This window comes from Tursiops truncatus, chromosome 3, assembly GCF_011762595.2.
Source record: "Tursiops truncatus isolate mTurTru1 chromosome 3, mTurTru1.mat.Y, whole genome shotgun sequence".
Taxonomy (NCBI): Eukaryota; Metazoa; Chordata; class Mammalia; order Artiodactyla; family Delphinidae; genus Tursiops; species Tursiops truncatus.
This window is the reverse complement of record NC_047036.1, coordinates 169756659-169780205: the sequence shown is the minus strand read 5'-3', so window position 1 is coordinate 169780205 and position 23547 is coordinate 169756659. Positions and strand designations below refer to the sequence as shown.

Genomic DNA, 23547 nt, shown 5'->3' with positions numbered 1-23547 from the left:
TGCGCCGTAGGCCGGCGCAAGCTCCTCCTTCCAGTCTGGCCTCTATTCAAGGCCCCGCCCCGCTCTACGAGCAAGCTCCGCCCGCAGGCCTCCCCGGAAGCCTGGGAGGCCTCGGCCCGGAGCGGAAGTATATCCGGCCGGGGGGCGGGGTGGTCGTGCGCGGAGCTTCTCCGGCCTGGCGGCGAGGCTACGCTGGCTAACGGCCCGGGGACGCGGTTCAGCGGCGAGCTTGGCCCGACTCTTCTGGCGGCAGGCGGCAGGTGGGTACTCAGAGAGGCGACCGCGGGCGTTAGGGAGACCGAGCCCCTCAGAGGGGTGAACGGTGGCGGCCCTTGGTGGAATTAGGGGTTACATGTGTCACTTTGGGGTCACCCCCTGGCCGTGTCAGTAACCAGGACCCCACCTCCTGGTGTGGATGGAAAGTCCACAGGATTTTACGGCTCCCAGCACACTGGGACCCCGCCCTCTGAAAGCAGGCTTCTTGGTCCCCAGAACCCCTGAGCAGTGGGAGGTGTTTGCGTGTCAGCACTGCCCACTGGCTGACTCCCCCGCTCCGTCTGTGCACTGGCTGTAGGACTTGCGTTTGCTTTAAAGGCCCATGTATTTTACAAAATGTCACTGAGGAGGGAAGGGGTTGTGTGATCGGGGTGATTCTCTTTGTGACGGAGAGTCACAAAGCAGAAAATAAATTGCGAGTGATGCTCCCCCCCAGAGAGCCACTCACTGCTTATTTTGGGGTAAAAGTCTTCCAGTCTTTATTCATATGTGCCTTCTGCTCCTTGCATTTTTTTTTTTTTTTTTTTTACCTTTTATAGAGGCTCAACTGACATGCAGTGAACTGCACACATTCACAGCACACACTTGGATAAATTTTGGTATGTGATGCGCGAGCACTTTTCATATTTCACCCCCACTGCCTGTCCGCACTTTCGTGATTTTGGACTTGCTTCTGTTACACGTGGCCCCCGCCGGCGGCTTCTTTGTTCTTCCCTCCCCGCAACATAAAGTTCAGGGGCTTTTATTAGCCCATTTTACAGACTCAGCGTGGAGTGATGCCAAGAATCCTGGCCCTGGCCAGTGTCAGGACAGGACGCTGCAGCCTTCCAAAGCCCTGAGCACCTGTCCACCCACCTCCCCCCACCCCAAATTCATGGTAGCCTGTCAGTGTCTGTTGTACTGATGATGGAGTGGAGCAAGTGGAAGTCCTGGCTGCCCCGCCCCTGCCTGCACCCTGGGGCGCCCTGTTTTTCCCCTCGCTTCCGGAGGCGCCCTTTGTTTGTTCACCTCAAACCTCAACCTTCTCTGATCCAGAGCCTCTCCCCTCCCTGGGGTCCGAATCCAGTGCCCACCTCAGACAGCACCCATCCCATTGCTCCTGTCCTCTGACAGGTGAGTTTTCCCCTTTTAAACCGCCCCGGAGCTGGGCTGTCCAGTGCAGCAGCCAGGCTAGTGAGCACCTGAAACGAGGCTGGTCCAAAGTGGGATGCGCCATTCGTGTAAGATATGTACCAGTTTCCGGAGACTCTGTGTGTTAAGGCGGGGGTGGGGCGGGGAGTGTGTGCAAATTATTTCCTTAATATTTTCTATGTTTGTTAGGTGTTGAAGTGATGTTTTGATGCTCTTGGGTTAAATAGTATATATTATCAATGTTTAAGTCACTTTTTTCATTTTTTATTTTTCAGTGTGGCTACCAGAGGTTAAAAATTACATACGTGGTGTACATTATATTTCAATGTGTTCCATGGCATTTATTCTTTTTTTTTTTTTTTAATTTTTGTCTGTGTTGGGTCTTCGTTGCCACACACGGGCTTTGTCTAGTTGTGGCGAGCGGGGGCTACTCTTTGTTGTGGTGCGCGGGCTTCTCATTGCGGTGGCTTCTCGTTGTGGAGCACGGGCTCTAGGCGCGCAGGCTTCGGTAGTTGTGGTGCATGGGCTCAGTAGTTGTGGCTCACAAGCTCTAGAGTGCAGGCTTGGTAGTTGTGGCACACAGGCTTAGTTGCTCCGCGGCATGTGGGATCTTCCCGGACCAGGGCTCGAACCTGTGTGCCCCTCATTGGCAGGTGGATTCTTAACCACTGCACCACCAGGGAAGCCCCCTGAGTTCACTCTTGGTGTTGTATGCTCTCTGGGTTTGGACAATGTGTACTGACATGTACCCATCATCTTATCACATGGAGTAGTTTTGCTTCCCTAAAAACCCCGTGTGCCCCCCATTCATTTGTCCCTTAGCCCCCACCCCCACTGCCTTCCACAACCACTGGTCCTTTTCTGCTCTGCCCTTTCCACAGCGTCACAGAGTTGGAATCGCAGTGTCGTCTTCTCAGACGGGCTTTGTTCACTTGGTGGTGGGTGTTTACAGTTCCTCGTTTCTCTTCGGGGCTTGATAATTTGCTTTTTATTTGGACCTCCCTAAAGGAGAAGAGTAACTCTATCATCTTGAAAATCTGGACCGTGGCGTTCGCACACCAGGTGCCCCAAATAGCTGTGACAAGCTGAGTTCTAAGATCACCTCTGTCTCTCAGCAAAAGCATAAGTGGTTATTTTAGTCCCTGAGGGGGTTCTTGGAAGTGCTGTTTTCAGTTCCAGGACTCTAGATGATCCGTATTCCTAAGAAGGTTAAGCTAGTCTGTTTCATGTGTGATGACACTCCCAAGCCAGCCAGAGTTCATGGAAAAGTCAGCCATTAACCATCATTCCGGGAGCTGCTCTCACATCTCCAGGGCTTCTCGAAATGGAGGTTGAACAGAAATTCCCCAGGCAGCCGGCTTGGAACTCGGGTTTTTACTCTGGGAACTTTTGGACATGCCCCAGCTGGTGAGCCCCGCTCTTGACTTCCTGGAATTGCGAGGTTCAGATTGCTGCAGCAAAAGAGGCGAATCCGACTTCAGAAACTGAGTTCTGGGAAGGAGATGGTCATTCCTGCAGCTCCCAAATAAGACATCCGGGGCCGGGTCACTCTCTGGGGGGGCCGTGCCGGGCGCCGTGGGGTGTGGAGCAGCCTCCCTGACCTCCATCCACTCGGTGCCAGGAGCATCCCCAGTCGTGACAACCACAGATGTCCCCCGTGGCCCCTGGGGGCCGGGTCGCCTCATTCGAGACCCACGGCTGCAGCGGAGCGTGGCAGGAGCTCTTGCTGGCGCCTGGAGAGAGTGCGGTCCTTGGTGGACACCCTCCCCACAGACTGGGTCAGCACACAGGCAAGTCCAGATCCCGAGGACCCTGATGTTGAGAGGAAGTTTGGGCAGCCAGCGAAGGGGAGCTCGCGGTGGACGGGAGATCGGGCCGCGGTTTCTTGTCCGTTACCCTTTCTGACACTCAGGACTCAGGTCAGTTAAACACGCGGTGACGGCTCTTGCAGCCTCAGACCGGGTCCTCAGAAGGAAGAGGTGTGGCTCCTACACAGACACACCACCCACGACCTCCCCCCGCGTTTCTCCTTTCTGTCCCCACCCCCACCCCCCCGTGACACCGTTCTGTTGAACAGAAAATCGCGTTTGCCCCCATGGGGAACTGAGACTGAGGAAGGAGGTTCGGAGGAGAATCGTGGCGCTGGGCTGTGTGCACCCGGCAGCCCCTCTCCGTCTGGGTGGAGTGAAGGCCGTGGACGTGGGGACAGCCGGGTTTAGATCCCAGACCAGCTCTTATCTGCTGTGGGCTCAGGGCTCTCAGAGGCCCCAGGGAGGGACCTTCGTGCCTCTCTCCCGGCTTCTGGTGCGGCCGGCCATCCTGGTCATTCCTTGGCTTGTAGGGCTTGTAGACGCATCACCCGATCTCTGCTTCCATCACATGGCTGTCTGCCGGTGTCTGTGTCCAGATCTCCCTCTTTTTATAAGGACAACAGTCATTGGCCTAGGGCCCACCGTCCTCCAGTGTGACCTCATCTTAAGTTAATTATGTATGCAATGACCCCACTTCCAAACAGGGTCCCTTCACAGGTTTGGGGGGTTAAGACTTCAGTATGTCTTCTGGGGCCGGGGAATGTGATTTAGCCCATAAAGGGGGATAGGAAGCGACTGCTGATGGGCACGGGGTTTCGTTGTGGGGTGATGAGAATGTTCTGGAATTAGATAGTGGTGATGGTTGCATACTTCATGATGTTTCTAAAAGCCGTTGAATTGTATACTTTTAAAGGGTGGAGTTTATAGCTGTGTGAATTATATCTCAATTGGCATTTTTTTTTTTTTTTTTTTTTTTTTGCGGTACGCGGGCCTCTCACCGTTGTGGCCTCTCCCACTGCGGAGCACAGGCTCCGGACGCGCAGGCTCAGCGGCTGTGGCTCACGGGCCCAGCCACTCCACGGCATGTGGGATCTTCCCGGACCGGGGCACGAACCCGTGTCCCCTGCATCGGCAGGCGGACTCTCAACCACTGCGCCACCAGGGAAGCCCTCAATTGGCTTTTGTGTAAAAAAAAAAAAAAAAGATTATCAGGAGGGCTGGAATATACAGAACATGCCTAAAACACCTGGCTTTCATGTGTGTCCTGCAGGATGGCGGGCAGCCTCCCCACCCAGGCTGCAGTCGCAGTATTTAAATATAAACATTTAGTTGATGGAAGACAGCTCTGGAGCGCAGCCATCTTTAACAGGACAGATCCTGGGCCGTGAGCATCTTCCAGCCAGACACTTAGCCTTCCAGGCCAGGGGCCAGGGCTTACATGTCAACCGAAAACATGCGGGACTTCTGAGCTTGGGGCCTGTCCCCATGGCGGCGGTGGCCGGCCAGGATGTGGAAGCACCGGAAGGAAGTGGCTGCCGGGCCAAGGTGCGGCAGTTGCTTACAAGAACTGTTTCATTTTGTTCTTAGAAGAAAACGGGGGTGCGTGTGTGCCGGGGAGGGGAGCTTTGTCACCTTTACTTTTGTCACAGAGTTTGAGTGCCACACGCATCTCATCTGCAGGAAGAACCAGGGGAGCCCTTAGCGCTGAATTCCGAGAAGCCTGTCCTGGCTCCCCCCGGCCCCGCTGTCCTTGGAGGTGTTCTGAGAAGGACCAAGACAAAGCAGCCCCAGAGATGGTACCTGGAACGGCGGGGCGGTGGTGGGCAGCAACTCCCGGGCGCCCTGGCCTGTGGCAGCACTTCTCAAGGAAAAGGCACTTTCCGGTGGCCGGCCACCCCGCAGCCGCGGGAGCATGTGTTTCTGATAGAAAGCTCTTTGCTTTTGATGGGACCTTTGCCCATCCAGGGAGTTGTTCAGAAAATCGTTGCTTCCAGTTAGAAAAAAAACCCTCCCACTTTCTGAGGAGACAGAAGGGCAGGCAGGAACCTTACAATCCCCTTCCGCTGCCCCGCCCTGTCTTCCAGAACTGTCCTGGCATGGGTCAGCCCACGGCATGATGGGCTGTGGATAGAGCCGCAGGGTTGCCCCAGCCCCCTCCCTGAGACCCTCCTCTCCACCCCACAGCCACACCTGTCTGACATGTCACGCGTCGCCAGGTAACATCATGGGGAGTTAGACTCCCAAACCTGTCTGCAGAGAGGCCCCAGGATCAATAGAAGGCAGCAGCGGGACACTAGCGGGCTGCGTTCTTCTTGACGCTGTGGTTTCTGTGAGGGTTAGAAGGCTGGCTGCAGGGTGGATAAGGAACCTGGGCGGGTGGGTGCACGGAAGCTGCTGCCAGGGCTCGGTGGCTGGTCTGGCCCAGCTCTCCCAGCCCCGCCACCCGCCGGCTGGACAGCGGGGAGCACCCCGCCTCATCTCCTCGTGACCAAAGTGGGGCTGTGCTCAGCCTGGGCTGAAGGGTGTTTGGAGGCTGAAATCAGTCTGTGCCGCTGGCAGGTGGTGGGAACGGGGCAGGACGGCTTGAGTCGCTAGTGGGTCCACACAGGGTCACCGTCCCTTGACCTGCAGCCGAGTGGCCTGAGAGTGGCTGGTTTGCAGATTAATCACCTGGGCAGGTTCACGGTGCCCTGGGAAGTTTGCAGTCACAGGTGGGGCCGCAGGGTCCCTACGCGACACATCCAGCGCCCATGCCCTCGCGTAGAGGGGTCCTGGCTGCCCGGCGCAGGGGACACGGCCAGTCTCTGCAACAGAGGGTCGGGGCAGGTGGCCTCTTTTAATCAGTGCCTCGTGCGGGGTCTGAGGTCCTCCATGTCGGGAGAGAAGCGGGCAGGTGGGGCGTTTGTGGCTGCACCCTGTACTCAGCTGCATTCCCTTCTCGGAGGCACCACCTTCCTGCAGCATCCCTGCCTGCACCCCCAAAACCAGGGAGAGTCGGAGCCGGAAGTACCCAGCCGGCCTGCAGGCATTGTGGAGGCACCTGGTGCGGGAGCAGCCCCGGCCCAGAGGGCACTTGGCCTTGGGTTTGGGATGAGACGGACAGAAGCTCGAATAGCAGAGGGGTGGGGCTGCGGAGGCGGTGGCAGGCAGAAGGAGCCACGGTTCAGGGTGTGGAGTCGACTCCTCCTGCTGCCAGCTGCGTGGCTTAGCACTGATTTACTAATCATTAACTAGTGGTACTGAGTCACCATCTTCTAACCCGGTGGTTCTCACCTAGGGTGGTCCTGCCCCCAGGGGACACTGGGCCATGTCTGGGGACATCTGTGGTCTTCGGGACTGGGGGGAGCTCCTGGCATCGAGGGGATGGGGGCAGGGATGCTGCTCCACCCCCCACAGCACCTGGGACGGCCCTAATGTCAGCAGTGCTAGGTCTGGGCCTCAGTCTTCCCATGTAAAGTGGGGGTTCTGTTTTGTTCTGAGGGTTACTGTGAATGCCTCACTGGGTGTTAACCAAGGTGGCAGGAAGTGATGATGGCTTTGGGGAAGGAAGCGAAGGCACTTCTGGTCTGTGGACGAGGCACGGGGCCTTCTTGCTCCAGAGCACAGGTGGCCTCCAGCTGCGTTGCCAGGGGGGCCCTTACACAGCGAGTGTTCACTCTGTGGCGCATCAGTGACTGCACCTTTTATCCCATGCAGTTTTCCGTGCTTGTGTTGTTACCTTTCACGGTAAACAGATTTTACAGGTAGTGCTGACCTCGATTTGAGCTGAGAGGGAAACTGCTTCAGTTCTTTATGGTGCCTGGGGTAGCGGCTCAGCCCGCACTTGCTCTGCTTGTCCCCCGCGCCCTGCTTTCAAAATGGCAGCTTCACTGACTGTCATTCACATGCCGGACTTTCCGCCTGTTTCCCGTGTACATTCCAGCGTTTTCAGTACATTCACAACGTTTGCAGCCACCATCTGTCTAGTTCCAGAACATTCCATCACCTCAGAAGAAGCCCCATCGTCAACAGCAGTCACTCCCCATCCCCTCCCCAGCCCCTGACAACCAGGAACCCACTCTCTGTGTCTGGGGATTGGCCCGTTCTGGATGTTTCCCGTCAATGGAATCACACACAGTGGGTCCTTCTGTGTCTGGCTTCTCTCACTGAGCATCGTGTCCTCAGGGTCCATCCACGTGGTAGCGAGTGTCAGAGCTTCACCCCTTTTCAGGGCTAAGTGATGTTCCCGTGTGTGGATCAGTGCACCCGTTGCTGGGCATTTGGGTGTCTCTGCCTTTTGGCTGTTGTGAATCATGCTGCTGGGCACATGCACAGGTTTTTGTGTGGACATGTGTTGTCACTTCTCTTGGCTGGGCACCTAGGAGAGAATCGCTGGGTGAGGTTTAACCGTGTTTTGGTAACTGCCAGGCTGTTTTCAACAGCGGTGGCCCCATTTTACGTTCCCACCAGCAGTGCAGGAGGGTTCCGACTGGTCCACGTCCTCAACAGCCCTATTGATTGTCCTTTTTGATTACGGCCGTCCTCATGGGGGGAGGTGGGTCCCTCCGCTCTTCACTGGAGCTCCTCCCATCCATCTGGCTCCATCCCCGGATGCTCAGCTCCTGTGTTTTGCACAGTTCATGCTGCCTTGAGTTGACCTTCCCACACCCGTAGTGTCCAGCGGGGCCCAGAAGCGTGAGCGGGCTTTGCCTGCCAGCGGGGAGAACAGAAGATCCCAGGCCCACATGTAACCAGATCCAGTTACATCAACTACAAGTTATTTTGCCCAGCGCTCATTAGGATTATCTGCGTAGCCTCTGTCTGAGTTTCCTAAGACTGCTGTAATAAGTCACCACAGACTTTGTAGCCCAAAACCACACAGGTTTATTATCTCACGGTTCTGGAGGTCAGGAGTCTGACTCGGGCCTCACGGGGCTAAATCCAGGTGTGGGCAGGGCTGGTCCTTCCGGAGGCTCCAGGGAAGCTCCAGGGCAGCATCGGTTCCCGCCTTTTCCAGCTTCTAGAGGCGCCGCACCCCTGGCTTGCGGCCCCTCCTGCATCCTCACAGCCAGCAGCGCAGCATCTCCCGTGTCTCTCTGCCTCTGACATGCCCCCCCCACCCCCTGCCTCCCTCTTATAAGGACCCTGTGATGACACTGGACCCCCCAGGGAATCCAGGGTCATCCCTGTCTCAGGGGCCTCAACTTAATTCTGTCTGCAAAGTTCCCTCTGCCGTTTGAGGTGACATGTCCTCGGGGCCCAGGACCAGGACGGGGGTGTCTCTGGGGCCCTTATCCTGTTGACCACGCCCTCTCCCCTAACCAGGGCAGGGAGGCCTCCTCCATGCTTTCACATTGGATTCTTTTTGAGCCCTCTGTGAGCAGGCCCTGTGGACACACTGAGGACACAGGAGGAGGTAGGGTCAGGGTCACTCCCGCCCTGAGGGGAGAGACGCTGGGGTCTCCTCCGCCCCCTTCCATCGGGCCCCACCCTCCCCACGCCTGGGCTCCAGAAGGATCTGCTCTCCAGGCTCAGCTCGAGCACCATCTCCCTTTAGGCCAGAGCAATGTTTTTCTTTGTAAATTCTCATAACTTAAAGTCTCCATCCTCCTGGCTCTGCTGCCCTGGGGGCAGGACCGCCCTGGCTAGAAGGCTGGTTTGAGCCCTAGACATCATCTCTCCAGCCTCTGGAATTAACCCAGAGGCTCACATTCTCGAGGCAGCTGCTGAAGGCCAGGCCAGGAGCCCTGGGCCTGCGGGGGTTTCCAGACCTCCGAGCTGTGGAAGGGCTGAGCCTGCAGGAGACGCTGGCCTACAGGACGTGGTGGGTCGTGCCTCAGCTCTTACTTCTGCTGAGATCCTCCCCGTCCCGGTTGCTCCGCCTGGACCCGCGGACACAGGTCCTCCAAGGTCGGGGTGACCAGACCTGCCGGCCTCGGGCCTGCCCACCTGGAACGGCTTCTCTGTCACTGAGGCCGTCCTGGTGGCGTTGACGTCCTCTCTGCAGGGCCGCCCTGGGCCTGGGGGGTGACAGGTCCCTACTCAAGGACACATGAGGCCCGGCTCAGATGTGGGACGTCCAGAACTTTCTGATAATGAAGGAGGGCTGTTGAAAGCCCCTCAGTTTCTGGCAGTTTGCCACACAGTGTGCTAGTCTGGAGGGCGGGCCACCTGACAAGGCTGCTGGTCCCAGGGCCCAGAAACCAACTGCCGAGGGATTTATTAAAACGTTCCAGATAAGTGGTCATTCGTCATACGGGGGTGCACGGGTGCGTGCGGTGCAGCCCGGCCTGGGCGGTGCAGAGGCTCTGCTTCCGCTTCCCCTCTAGGCCGACTTCCCCTTCTGTGGCTGCTCCTGGGTGAGCGCCCAGGACACCCCCGTGCCGGCCAGGTCCACACTCCAGGGAAAGCGCATCTCCTGGGCCGGAGATGGAGAGCCAGGGGCGGCGGGCCAGCGCTGTCATCGTAGCAGCAATGGGGACGGGGATGGCGCCGTGACCAGTCCCGAGCGTGAGCCCGACCTGAGCTCCTTGTGCTCGATTTCATCCTTTCCTGCCCTCCGAGGTGGGGTTTGTAACAGAGGAGACGGTGCAGAGCAAAGACTCGGGAGGAGCCGGAGGGGGACCGGGCATCACGGCAGGGCCATGGCAGCTGCAGCCCCTATATCGGGGCCTCATCCCCCAAAACGGGCGGCGTCAGTCACGAGTCCAGACAGCTCATAGAGGCATCTTACTTAGTGCACTGGGGTGGATAGTGTCCCCCCAAATTCATATCCACCCCTTGGAAATGGAGTCTATGCAGATGTCACAATGGAGAGATGAGGTCACGATGGGTCACGGCGGCCCCTAATCCAGTGACGAGATTGGGACACGAGACACAGGGAAGATCAGAGAGGCAGCAGGATTGTACCCCCTCCCAGTCCCGGAGGCCAGGAGCCCCAGATCTGTGTGGGCAGGGCCGGTTCGCCCTGGGGCTCTGAGGGGGCATATGTCCCAGGCCTCTCTCCCGACTCTAATGGTGCTGGCAGTCCTTGGTGTCCCCTAGCCTGTAGACACATCACCCCATCTCTGCATCCGTTATCAAATGGTCTTTCCTTGGGTGTCTGTCTTCTCTTATAGGGACGCTCATCATTGGACTTAGGGCCCACGGGGATAATCCGGGAAGAGGGCATCCCAAGATCCTTAACCCAGTCACATCTGCGAAGACTGCAAAGTCTCTTCTTCCAGATAAGGTCCATTCGCCAGTCCCAGGGCTGTGGATGTCTCTTCGTGGAGATGAAGAGACCACCTCGCCTGTGGGGGCCGCCCTCAGCCAGCGTGTGGGAGCTAGCAGCTCTCTCCGCTTTACTGAAAGCGTCCAGGCGTGGAGAGGATGATGCAGGGCCCGACTCAGTGTCTTCTGCTCTGAGGCAGGGGGATGTGCCTGGGGCAGTGCTGTGCGCCCTTTTGGTGAAACTCAAAACCAGAAGTCCCGGGAGTGTCCCCAGTCTGCCCGCCGGTGCTTACAGAACAGGGTTCTGAGAAGGGTGACAGTGCTTCCTCTTTGTGTGTTCCAGGTCTGGGGGAGACCCGGGGGCCCGGTGACCTTCGCATCGTGAGCGTCCCGCCCGGCCCTCCCCGTGGAGGCCTCGCGGGGGGCGTCCTGAGCGCGCAGCGGAGATGTCCAACCCCTTCCTGAAGCAGGTCTTCAACAAGGACAAGACCTTCCGGCCCAAGCGCAAGTTCGAGCCGGGCACCCAGCGTTTCGAGCTGCACAAGAAGGCGCAGGCATCGCTGAATGCGGGGCTAGACCTGAAGCTGGCCGTGCAGCTGCCCGCCGGCGAGGAGCTCAACGACTGGGTGGCCGTGCACGTGGTCGACTTCTTCAACCGCGTCAACCTCATCTACGGCACCATCAGTGACGGCTGCACCGAGCGCTCCTGCCCCGTCATGTCAGGCGGCCCCAAGTATGAGTACCGCTGGCAGGACGAGCACAGGTTCCGGCGGCCCACGGCACTGTCGGCCCCCCGGTACATGGACCTGCTCATGGACTGGATCGAGGTGCAGATCAACAATGAGGACGTCTTCCCCACCAACGTCGGTGAGTCTCTGCACTTTCATGTTCTTTTTTTTTTTTTTTTTTTAATTTTATTTTTCTTTATTTATTTTTGGTTGCATTGGGTCTTCGTTGCTGCGCGCAGGCTCCCTCTAGTTGTGGCGAGCTGGGGCTACTCTTCGTTGTGGTGCGCGGGTTTCTCATTGCGGTGGCTTCTCTTCTGGAGCACGGGCTCTAGGCATGTGGGCTTAGTAGTTGTGGCTTGCGGGCTCTAGAGTGCAGGCTCAGTAGTTGTGGCGCACGGGCTTAGCTGCTCCGCAGCATGTGGGATCTTCCTGGACCAGGTTTCGAACCCGTGTCCCGTGCATTGGCAGGCAGATTCTTAACCGCTGCGCCACCAGGGAAGTCCTCATGTTCTTTTCATAACAGTTTTATCAGGATGGAATCCACACCCTGTAAAACCCACCCACTTAAAGTGCACAGTTTGGTGTCATTTTAGGAGAGTTACAGCTTCGTGAAGCTATCAGCTCTATCTAAACCCATCACCCTGGGACTTCCCTGGTGGTCCAGTGGTTAAGACTCCACCTTGTAATGCAGGGGGTGCGGGTTCGATCCCTGGTCGGGGAAGTAAGCTCCCACATGTTGCATAGTGTGGCCAAAAATTTTTAAAATAACAGTAATAAAAAAAAATAAATAAACCCATCACTCTAAAAGAAGCCCGTCCCCGTCAGCAGTCACTCCCCACCCCCTCCCCAGCCCCTGACAACCAGGAATCCACTCTGTCTCTGGATTTGCCTGTTTTGGACGTTTCCCATCAGTGGGATCACCCCACTTTGTGTTCTGTGTCTGGCTTCTCTCACTGAGCATCGTGTTCTCAGGGTCCGTCCACGTGGTAGCGAGTGTTGGGGCTTCCCGCCTTTGCACGTCTGAGTGATGCTCCCGTGTGTGGAGGGGCTACATTTTGCTTCAAGTTAAGGATCTTGAGATGGAGAGATTATTCTGGATTATCTGGGTGAGCCCTAAATGTCATCACAAGGGTCCTAACAAGAGGGAGATGGAGGGAGACTAGACACCCAGGAGAGCAGAAGGCAGTGAAGCAACAGGAGGAGGAAGGGATTGTGAGCCCAGATAAGGCAGGAACGGGTTCTCCCTGGAGCCCCCGGAGGACCCATCCCCGCCCACACCTGCACCTCGGCCCAGGGCACCATGTGGACTCTGGCCTCAGGAGCTGTGGGAGAACCCGTATGAGTTGTTCTGAGCCACTGAGCAGCCCTGGGCGACTTGTCCTGTCAGCCCCGGGCGATGGTAGATGTCGTTCTCACATTCACCAGTGCGACACGGCTTCCTGGCAAACCACTGGCCAGTGCGCAGGCCTCGGGCCCTGCTCTTGGCCGCTGGCGTGCTCTGTGCCTCGTTAAGTTTCTCGCCCGCCGTCGGTACACTGAACCAGGCTGACCCTGGTGGGGTTTTCAGGGACTCATCTGGGAAAAGGCCATCCCGGAATCATCACTTGCCCAGAATAGAGATTCCTGGGCAGCCCCCCATCAGGTTGCCGGGTCCACGTCTACACATGCTCTGTGTCATCCTGAGTCCCTGCCTTGCTAGGACCCCCTGAAGCCTCCTCAGATCCTGAGCGGTCCACATCCTAGAACTCAGACCCTGAGGGCCTCTAGTCAGTGCCTCGCCCACGGAAGCAAATTCTAGTAATCCTACCAAAGAGGAAAGCACGAGAAGGGTGAGAGAAATGACCTTGTCAGACATCACTCAGCTGCCCAGCAGGGGTCAGAGACCTCTGCCGCACGGCCACAGTGGGTTCTGTGGCTGCTGGCGCCTTCCTCGGGCCACCTGGCCCAGGCCACACCTTCCAGCCCTGTCCACGGACCCTGGGGCCAGCTTCGCCCCTCACCTAGGTTCGACCCCCAGCCAGGCACACAGACTGGAATGCTTCTTTTTGCTGGTCTGTGGTGCTGCGCAGAGCCTGCCTCGCTCCTCAGGGTGAAATTTGTGGGCAGGCAAAGAAAGGGCGGGTCCAAAGTTCATCCTACCTTCCGTGCTGGTTCCAGTCACACCTGAGCATCCACTTAGGCCCCAAAGCCACCTGCCCACACTCTTGAGCTTAGACCCAGGTTCTTTCCCATAAAAGAAACGTTCTTTCACAGACTTTTCCCGTAAAGGGTCAGACAGTAAATCTTTCCGGTTTTTGCCTCTAGATGGTCTGTCTCAGCTACGCGGATCTGCTGTGTAGTCTGAAAGCTGTCATGGACGGTGTATAAACAGACAAGGGTGCATAAGGAGTGGGCCTGCGTTCCAATAAAACTTTATTTACAGGAGTGGGAGGTGGGCCGGATTTGTGACCCCCGTGTGAGGGCATCGTGGCAGGTGTGGGCAATGCAGTCCCAGCATCTTCTGTTTCTAGGCCTTTCTCCTACGGGGCTGCCGCTCCCCCTCCACCCAGGATGGCCCAGGGTGACCTCGGTGACTCCTGGCATCCCTCTCCCAGGAGAGGGGGAAGGGCAGGGCCTTAGCCTCGTTGGGCCCAGGACCCCGTGTGGCTGGTGCCAGCCACACCCTGTGCTCACCTTCCTCTGCCTGCCATGGGCTCTGCGCTCCCTCTGACTTCCTGACACTGTTAGGGGGACTTCCCTTATGGGGATCCCCATGCCCTGGAGACCACTGTCCCACCAAGTGGCTTTCACAGGCCTTCAAGACGGCGTGTGCTCCTGAGATGCCCCGTGAACGTGGTCGTCTCTCGAGAGTGGAGCATGCCTTTTGTTTTAGCCTTTTTTCTCCGGTTGGATGGAGGGAGAAAACCCAGAGGCCTCATTGATGCTGAACGAACCTTCCGCAGAGGTAGATCCCTGGAGCCGCTGGGCCCTGTCCACCTGTAACAGACGTTCACAGGCGCTTCCGGCCGATGGAATACCAGTCCCATCAGCTGTCACACCCACCAGGACACACAGGAGGGAGCAGGACGGGAGCTGGAAAGGCGCACGTTCGTGGGAGCGTCTTTCCCGTTTGCCTCGTGCCTCCACAGTCCTGGGACCTTTCCCTGGTGTGAGCCGCCGCGTGGGCTCGTCTTCCACCTCCCACTTGGGCCAGGCTGTTCCCCATCTCACTGCAGACGCCATCCCGTGACGCCGCCCTGCGCACGGATCTCCGGCACTTGCCTGTACGTCTTTGGGGCCTTTGCTCGCCGACCACAGGGCTGTGAAGCACAGCACCGTCCAACAGCTGACCGCTCCAGCTTCCGGAAGCGTGTGCCTTGTGCGCCATGGCTTTCCTCGCGCTTCGTGGCACCTTTGTGCTCCTCCCCCTGGGCTGCCAGCTCTGGAGCCCCTCTCTTGAAGAAATGGGGCCGGTCCACCCTGGTCCTGGGGAGCCCCCTGGTAGTGCCGGTCAGGTGGAGCGAGTGCGTGGCATCTGCCCTGTGGGACGAAGAGGACACGAGGTGGGAGCGGGCGAGCACGTGGGGGGCACAGACTAACACCGGAGGAGGGCTGAGTCCGCCAGTCCCACAGTACGTGTGTGTCACCGCAATTTAGAAAACAGAGGGGCCTCCTGGTGGCAGAGTGGCTGAGACACCACACTCCCAGTGCAGGGGGCCCGGGTTCGATCCCTGGCCAGGGAACTAAGATCCCACGTGCCGCAGCTAAGCCCACGCGCTGCGACTACTGAGCCCAGGCGCTCTACAGCCAGCGTGCCACAGCAAAGACCCAGAGTGGCCAAAATAAATAAATAATAAATACACTTAAAAAATAGAAATAAAACGTATTAAATTCAGTAATTGGACAAGAAAATGCAATATAGTGTATGCATGCAATTAAGTTAGGATATGTACATTCAAATTTAAGTGATGTCATGAAACATACACTGGAGAGAGAGAAGTGTATTAAGTGAAAAATGTCAAAGGCCAAAACATAGGTTTTTATGGGTTCTCCAGTTCTATTCCAAAAAATAAACGTAACTGGAGACAGACACACACAGAAACCTGTGAGCCACCGGAAGTGGGATGGCATGTCCACATCTGGCCAGACCGGGGTGGGGCGGGGCGGGACACGTCCAGCAGGTGCTGGGCCGCGGGGGCTGCAGTCCTGGCACTCTATCTGCCGGCACCCCGCCCCACCCCACCCCGCCCCCAGGCACTGTTAGGGAGCCAAGAAGTGGGCTTCCCAGGCCCGGGGTCCCGCAGAGAGGGGTTCGCGCCTGCAGCTGGGGGCGCATCCTAGCTGAGCTGCCCCTGCCGCCTCTGCAGGCACGCCGTTCCCCAAGAACTTCCTGCAGGTGGTGAAGAAGATCCTGTCGCGGCTCTTCCGCGTGTTCGTGCACGTCTACATCCACCACTTCGACCGCATCGCGCAGCTGGGCTCGGAGGCTCACGTCAACACCTGCTATAAGCACTTCTACTACTTCGTCACGGAGTTTGGCCTCATCGACACCAAGGAGCTGGAGCCGCTGGTGAGCGGGTCGGGGCATCGTGGGGAGGCGAGTGCCCCCTGTCCTGGGGCTGCATGCCCATCGGGGTGCGGGCGGGCGGGTCACTGCCTGCAGCTGCTCCCGCTTCCCTGTGGGAGAAACAGATGGGCCTCTGGTGACTGTCCCCACCTACACCTCCTCCACCCACCCCCGTCCCCTGCCGGCGGAGAACAAGGATTTTTTTGGTTTTAATTGAGGTAAAATTTGCATAACGTAAAATTAGCTATCGTGAAGCCAACAATTCAGTGGTGTTCAGCACATTCACAGGGTTGGGCAACCATCACCTCTATCCAGTTCCAAAACCTTCCTTCCATCACCCCAAAGGAAGCCCCGCCCCCATCAGCAGTCACCCCCATCCTCCTCCCCAGCCCCTGCAACCACTAACCCACTTTATTTATTTCTTTTTTTAAAAAATTTATTTTATTTATTTGTTTATTTTTGGCTGTGTTGGGTCTTCGTTGCCGCGTGTGGGCTTTCTCTAGTTGCAGCGAGCGGGGGCTACTCTTCATTGCGGTGCACAGGCTTCTCATTGTGGTGGCTTCTCTTGTTGCGGAGCATGGGCTCTGGGCGCGCGGGCTTCAGTAGTTACAACATGTGGGCTCAGTAGTTGTGGCGCACGGGCTTAGTTACTCCGCGGCACGTGGGATCTTCCCAGCCCAGGGCTCAAACCCGTGTCCCCTGCATTGTCAGGTGGGTTCTTAACCACTGCGCCACCAGGGAAGCCCCAGCCTCTATTCTTTTACAACTTTTAAAACTCTCTGAAAACAACTTCACAGAACTTTCTCATTTTTGTATATTCCCTTGCAGGCTCTGCCTATCAGTAAACATTTTTCCGGAGTTAAAGTTACAGTGCGCATGCCTAGTGGGGTTGGGGTTTTCCTCTGGGGTAGTGGAACGTTCTGGAACTACAGGTGGGGTTGTGCACCCTTGTGGAGGTGAATGCCTCTTTCCCACAGTTCCTTTTATGTGAATCTCACCAAATACTGAAAGTGTGTGTGCAGTTTTGTGATCAGCTCACTTTTGTTTGGTTAACTCAGCGCCCTAATCGCATGGTCATTTGTCCCACACTGATGCTTAGAGTTAGCTCTTTCTGGACACAGGGACTGTGGGACCCTTCACAGAAAGAGTCTGCGCCCCAGCCTGAGGCGCGCTGCCGTCTGCTCTGTATTTCGTAAGATTTGCTTTAAGTGAGGCCTGAGGGCTCCCATGAGACTGCGTCCCCTGATTTCCTGTGTGATTTGCTGATGTTCTGCTTGTTCTTAACAGAAAGAAATGACCGCACGGATGTGCCACTGAGAGCCCCTTGGCCCCGTAGTCACCGAGTCCGCGCCTGGGGAACAGTCCTACTTGAGGGCCATGTCTCCAGAACAGGGACCGGTATTTTCTAGCCCAGCAAATTCTGTGCTGTCTGGGCTGCGTCCTCTCTCCGATCCCAAGGTGGCAGCACCCATGGGTCTGAGCCTCCCTGAGCCCCAGTCTCCTTGGCCAGCATGGGGGAGATAAGATAGAACTTGAACTCTGTGATTCCACGTGTTGTGAGCAACCGGGAAAACCCACTTCATTTGCAGACCGCTTGCACCTGCCCGGAGGCTGGCCCCACTCGGGTATGTCTCCTGCACCAGCCCGCCTGCTCGGCCGTGGGTGGTCAGGCCCCCATGAGCGAGGCTGAGACCCCGCAGTGCCCCCCGCTGTGGCCCAGGCCTGGTTCCGAGTGGTACGAGCGCTCGGCTTGCGTCCTCCCGGCGTCCTCCCCCCAAGCCACTTCCGTCCCGCTGTTCCTCCGGGACCCTTAGGCTCCTGTGCCAGCTTCCCGAGCCCACGCCCACATCCCAGGTGTCCTGGGGCCCCTTCATGTCGCATAAAAGATTGAATTCGTCTAGTTGCATTTACGACCACTATGAGATGTTACCGGAATAAAAAAGTTTTTTACCTACAAGGAGTGATCCCCCTCCCCTCTAGAAAAATGTCCCCTTTCCGTCGTGAATAGCAGTACGATTCTGCCAGGGCACGCCTCTCCCTGGTTTGGGACCTTTGAGTTTTGCCGAATGTTTAGCCAGACTTAGCCTTGCTTCACACGCCTGCCAGCTTCATATCGAAACCCTTTGTCAGCGTGGCCCTCCGTGGCTCCGGGACCAAATCCCAGCACCGTCTCCCCGCAGAAGCTTGGGGGCCCCGCCCGCTCGCGCCCCATCCGCACACAGCATCCTCCGTGGCCTTTCGCCGTGGCGGTCCTGCCCACCTGGACCACACCAGCTCTGAGTACCTCTGGGTTTCTGGGATGCTCGCTCGGAGACAGGGCCACCACCCGACACCAACACCCAACAAGTGCAATTAACACGACCTGGGCCTCGGTCCTTCCAGAAGTTGCTGGGGTCCCGCTCCCGGAGTCCTGGAAAGACTGCAGGAAACCGCCCGGTCGCGTGTAGCTCCTCTTAAATGCAGAACCACGACCAAACGCCGTAACCACTGTGCCACTCAGGTCACCAGCCAGGTTGGAAAGGTGGCGGGGCTGGAGGGGAGGGCTCCCCTGCCCACCCTCCCGTGCCCATGGGTGTTCCCACAGGACCATCAGAATAAATCACGTGTCTCCTTACCTGCACCTGCTGGTTGTCATTTCTGTCTTCCTGGTGGGAGGGCCTGGCATTGGGACACATCCCCAAGTGGCAAAGAAATTTTAGATGTCACAACAGTTTGTGCCCACCCCACCGCAGAGTGTCCCAAGTAGCTAAACAGATGCACAGAATATCAGTGGGATTAGAATTTCACAGGGTACAGGGCGGGGCTGATGAGGACCAGAGTCTGGAAAGCAGGTTGAGACGGCGCCCACTCCCTCTCCCGTTTCTGCTTTCAGCACTCAGCAAACGAGATTTTAACTGTTGCCTCTTTGCTGTGTAAAGAAGGTTCCAGAAAACTTTGAACCACGTGGGAACAGAGGGGTGTTTTCTGTCTCAGCCCCGTCCTAACTATCCTGTGACCTTGACACATGAGTTTACCCCCAATATCTCTTATATGTGAGGAATGGGAACGGGTTACTTACTCTCAGGGGTCGTGGGGCTGACAGGATGGTCTTTTGCCAGGCGGGTTGGGGCCTGTGCTCCAGACCTTCCTACCCCTAGAGGGCGTGCCATCTCCATCGGACAGACAGAGTGACTTGCGGGGACTCCCCATCACTTGTAAATACCTTCTAAAGAAGCTGCTGTTTCCTTACCCCTTGATTTTGCAAATGCACCACAGAGGTCTCCAGGACCGTTTTAAAGTTTGGGGAGCTGTGATTCGGAACAACAGACCCCGAAGCCATCCACATCCCGGTCCCAGGACCTGTGGATGTGTCACCTCACGGGGCAGAGGGGACTTTGCAGGTGGGATTAAGTTGAAGCCCCTGAGTTGGGGGTGACCCTGGATTCCCTGGGGGCCCAGCGGCATCTCAGGGTCCTTATAAGAGGGAGGCGGGAGGGTCAGAGGCAGAGAGAGACGGGAGATGCTGCACTGCGGGCTCTGAGGATGCAGGTGGGGCCGCGAGCCAGGGATGTGGCGCCTCTGGAAGCTGGAAAAGGCGGGAACCGATGCTGCCCTGGAGCCTCCGGAAGGACCAGCCCTGCCCACGCCTGGATTTAGCCCTGTGAGACCCGTTTTGGACGTGTTACCTCCAGTACTTTAAGGGAATAAATTCATATTATTTAAGCCACTGAGTTTGTGGTGACTTGTTAGAGCTGCCACGGGAAACTCACACACCCTTTAGAAGGAAAATTTTCGCACACAGAATGCCTGGGACCCGCTGACTTGGGCTGCCTGGAATGCGAGAATTAGCCAGGCCAGCTTCTGAGCAACTCCTCCCTCCACGGGCCTGAGAATCACTCGTCTTAACAGGACAGTTCACCCCAAAACTTGTCCAACCAGGAGAGGTAGTGGGGGGCAGGAACTGGTGTCTGGAAGTCTGGTCAGCCGGGGCAGTGGTAGAAGAAACCAGCTGTGTTGCTTGTACAAGACCGGCTGGCCCGGTTCCTTCCCGGTCAGCATGGGAGAGGCTGCCACTTAGATGTGGCTGTGGATTCGTATCATCCCAATGGAGGTGACAAAGAAGGCAACCTCTGGTGTACCCGGAAGGGATGTTCTTCCAGGAAGAGGAGAACTGCTTAGTAGGGCCATCTTGGAAAATCAGGAGCCCCGTGCTACTGAAAACTTCCAAACTGGGGCAGGCATTGTCCTAGCGTCCCATGCTGTCCAGTATGGCAGCCACTAGCCACAGGTGGCTGTTTCACTTCTAATTCAAGATCAACTAAAAGGAAAATGGGGACTTCCCTGGTTGTCCAGTGGCTAAAACTCCACGCTCCCAAAGCAAGGGGCCCGGGTTCGATCCCTGGTCAGGGAACTAGATCCCACATGCCCCAAATAAGATCCAGCGCAGCCAAATAAATAAATAAATATATTTTTAAAATTAAAATAAAAAATAAAAGGAAAGTGTCTCAGCTCCTCCATCTCACTAAGCCCTTGTCGGTCCACGGCCACCCATTTCTGCCACGTCTGTTGGCACTGCTTCTAGAAGCAGTTCCTGAGTCAGAACGAAGGTCAGGTAGAGATGATTTGAATCCTTTCCAGTTCATAAAACTCGATGGTGAAATCTGGAATTTGATAACTGGTCTTCACCTGGACCACCAAACGGAGAGGCCATGTGGGGTCATGGAGGACAGATGGAGGATTTGAAAAAGCCCAGATAGACTTGTCCTTCTGTTGAGAACCAAATGAAGCCCCTCTGGGTTGTTGCCATTATTTTATAGCTATGATAAATATTCCTCTAGCTGAATCTTTATAAACATCCTTAATTTTTTTTTCAATTTTTTGGCCACCCCGAGCAGCATGCGGTATCTTAGTTCCCTGACCAGGGATCGAACCCATGCCCCTTGCAATGGTAGCACAGAGCCTTAACCCCTGGACCACCAGGGAAGTCCTTAAACATCCTTAACTATTGACATAGCCAATATTGCTGTTGGTGTCAGAGGGAATTACGTTGTAGGGTATTTTTGTATGTGTTGTGCAATACCCTGCAGATAGGGGAAACCAATTTACATCCCCATCGAGGTGTCTGGTGGTTCCCATTTCCTGCATCCTCCTCCCAACACTGGGACTTAGGCCTTGAGTCACTTATCGATTCGAGGTGGAATATCCTCGTTGTAGTAATTCATTATTTTGTTTGTTTAATTTTTTTATTTTATATTGGAGCATGGTTGATTAACAATGTTGTGTTAGTTTCAAGTGTACAGCAAAGTGATTCAGTTATCTATATACATGTATCTATTCTTTTTCAAATTCTTTTCCCATTTAGGTTGTTACATAATATTGAGCAGAGTTCCCTGTGCTACACACTATGTCCTGATAGGTTATCCATTTTAAATATAGCAGTGTGTACATGTCAATCCCAAACTCCCTAGTCGTAATTCATTGTTGACCAGAGATATTGCCAATTCATATCCCTTGTCCATTTTTCCATTGGGAAGTGGTCTTTTATTGGTTTCTGAAAACATTTTACATATGGGCTTATTAATGTTTTTTACTTGTTTATAAAAGCTTTCCTATATATAATTTGTCATATATGTTACACAAATTTCTCCTGGTTTCTTGTTTGTCCTTAACATTATTTATGATCCTTTTGACATACTTTTCCCTTCTTCTTCTTTTTTTTAAATTTTGATTGGAGTATAGTCGATTTACAATGTTGTGCTATTTTCTGCAGTACAGCAAAGTGAATCAGTTATACATACACATATATCCACTTTTCCTTTATTCTTGAACTTTCATATTTTTGGTCAACCTTTTCCCTGGTGGTTTCTACCCCTGGTGATGAGCTTATAAACTTGAGCTGGGGAAGGCCTTTATGTGAATATTCACCTCTGTTTTCTTCTCGTTCTCCATGTTTCTTTTTTTTTAATATTAAATACGGGTAAACTAAAGAGTTTAATTTCCATGTGTGGTGAAAGGAAAGGCTCTAGAGAAATTTTTATTTTTTTAAATTTTATTTATTTATTTAATATTTAGGTGCTCCAATGTTCGATGCATTTTTATTTATTTATTTATTTATTGGCCACACCCGGCAGCACGCAGGATCCTAGTTCCCCAACCAGGGATTGAACCCGCGCCTCCTGCAATGGAAGCACGGATTCCTAACCATTAGACCACCAGGGAAGCCCAGATTTTTTATTTTTTAAATAATAAGTGAATCCCCTGTTCCAACACCATATGACTCTCCCGCCTCAGAAATGTTACTTATTTACACAGGGGTCCATTTATGGCTTTTCCAGGAATTTGCCTATCCCACCTCCAGTTTTACTGTACCTTATGAAGTTAGAGTAATTTTAATATCTGGCAATATGAGTTTCTTATTTTCTAAAATATATTTTCTTGGGACTTCCCCGGCGGTCCAGTGATTAAGACTCCGCACTTCCACTGCAGGGGGCACGGGTTCAATCTCTGGTCAGGGAACAAAGATCCTGCAAGCCGCGTGATGTGGCCAAAGAAAATAATAATAGTAAAAATAAACAAATAGGGACTTCCCTGGTGGCACAGTGGTTGAGACTCCGTGCTCCCAATGCAGGGGTCCCGGGTTTGATTCCTGGTCAGGGAACTAGATCCCACGTGCGGCGGAGCAACTAAGCCCGCGAGCGACAACTACTGAGCCTGTGTTCTAGAGCCTGCGAGCCAGAACTACTGAGCCCGCGTGCCACAGCTAGTGAAGCCTGTGCACCTAGAGCCTGTGCTCTGCAACAGGAGAAGCCACCGCAATGAGAAGCCCGCACACCACAACGAAGAGTGGCCCCTGCTCACCGCAACTAGAGAAAGCCCACGTGCAGCAACGAAGACCCAACGCAGCCAAAAAATAATAAATAAGTAAATTTATTTTTTTTTAAAAAAGGAGTACCACAATCTTAACACTTTCTTCTTTTCACACAGACCTATACAGTGGTGATGGTTGCACAACTCTGCATATGCTAACCCAGGAGCTGTGCACTTACCATGGGAGAATCTCAGGACATGTGACTTCTATCCCAATAAAGCTGTTACATAAAAGGCACAGCACGGGGCTTCCCCGGTGGCGCATTTGTTGAGAGTCCGCCTGCCGATGCAGGGGACACGGGTTCGTGCCCCGGTCTGGGAAGATCCCACATGCTGTGGAGCAGCTGGGCCCGTGAGCCATGGCCGCTGGGCCTGTGCGTCTGGAGCCTGTGCCCCGCAACGGGAGAGGCCACAACAGTGAGAGGCCCGCGTACCGCAAAAAGAAAAAAAAAAAAAAAAAAAAGGCACAGCACGGTTCAGGGTAGATCAGGCCGAGTTATATCCAAGCAAAGAGAACCATGAGAGAGCAGGGATTGCAGTATTAATGCGTACGAGAAAGAGTATACTTATTTTGATCAAGTTTCCTGATTAATAGCTCTATAGGGAAAATATATTAGTCAGAAAACTATATGTACTGAAATATATTAAATGAAATAGAAATTCAAGGAAAACTTTAAAAAAATTATACAAATGAACTTATTTACAAAAGAGAAATAGACCCACAGACACAGAAAACAAAGTTACGGTTACCAAAGGGGAAAGGAGGGGAGGGATAAATGAGGAGGTTGGGATTAACATATACACACCACTATACTTAAAATAGATAAACAACTAGGACCTACTGTATAGTACAGGGAACTATACTTGGGAATTCCCTGATGGTCCAGTGGTTAGGACTCGGTGCTTTCACTGCTGGGCTCGGGGTTCAATCCCTGGTCGGGGAACTAAGATCCCACAAGTCATGCGGCACAGCCAAAAGAAAAAAATAAAAAGGGAACTATACTCAATATTTTGTAAT

General features: G+C 54.9%; 1 protein-coding gene across 7 annotated transcripts; it reads left to right on the top strand.

The window, feature by feature from the left end:
- The first annotated feature begins 79 nt into the window (after positions 1–79).
- MOB3A (MOB kinase activator 3A) lies at positions 80–22756 on the top strand. Of its 7 annotated transcripts, none has more exons than XM_033854821.2 (6): positions 80–260; positions 816–875; positions 10316–10428; positions 10753–11276; positions 15484–15686; positions 22647–22756. In XM_033854821.2, the coding sequence occupies exons 4-6, from the start codon at positions 10856–10858 to the stop codon at positions 22686–22688; spliced, it is 666 nt and encodes a 221-aa protein (XP_033710712.1). In that variant the 5' UTR covers positions 80–260; positions 816–875; positions 10316–10428; positions 10753–10855; the 3' UTR covers positions 22689–22756. The 7 variants fall into 7 exon arrangements, with proteins under 7 accessions (XP_033710712.1, XP_033710711.1, XP_033710714.1 ...); XM_033854820.2 differs by lacking the exon at positions 10316–10428 and adding an exon at positions 4899–5014; XM_033854823.2 differs by lacking the exons at positions 816–875; positions 10316–10428 and adding an exon at positions 4899–5014.
- Positions 22757–23547: the final 791 nt, after the last annotated feature.

Bases quoted from the DNA above. Each gene is read 5' to 3' on its own strand.
- MOB3A (XM_033854823.2), top strand. From the start codon at position 10,856: ATGTCCAACCCCTTCCTGAAGCAGGTCTTCAACAAGGACAAGACCTTC. The intron at 11,277-15,483 runs GTGAGTCTCTGC...CCGCCTCTGCAG, and splicing joins CGTCTTCCCCACCAACGTCG to GCACGCCGTTCCCCAAGAAC. The intron at 15,687-22,646 runs GTGAGCGGGTCG...CTTTTCACACAG, and splicing joins CCAAGGAGCTGGAGCCGCTG to ACCTATACAGTGGTGATGGT.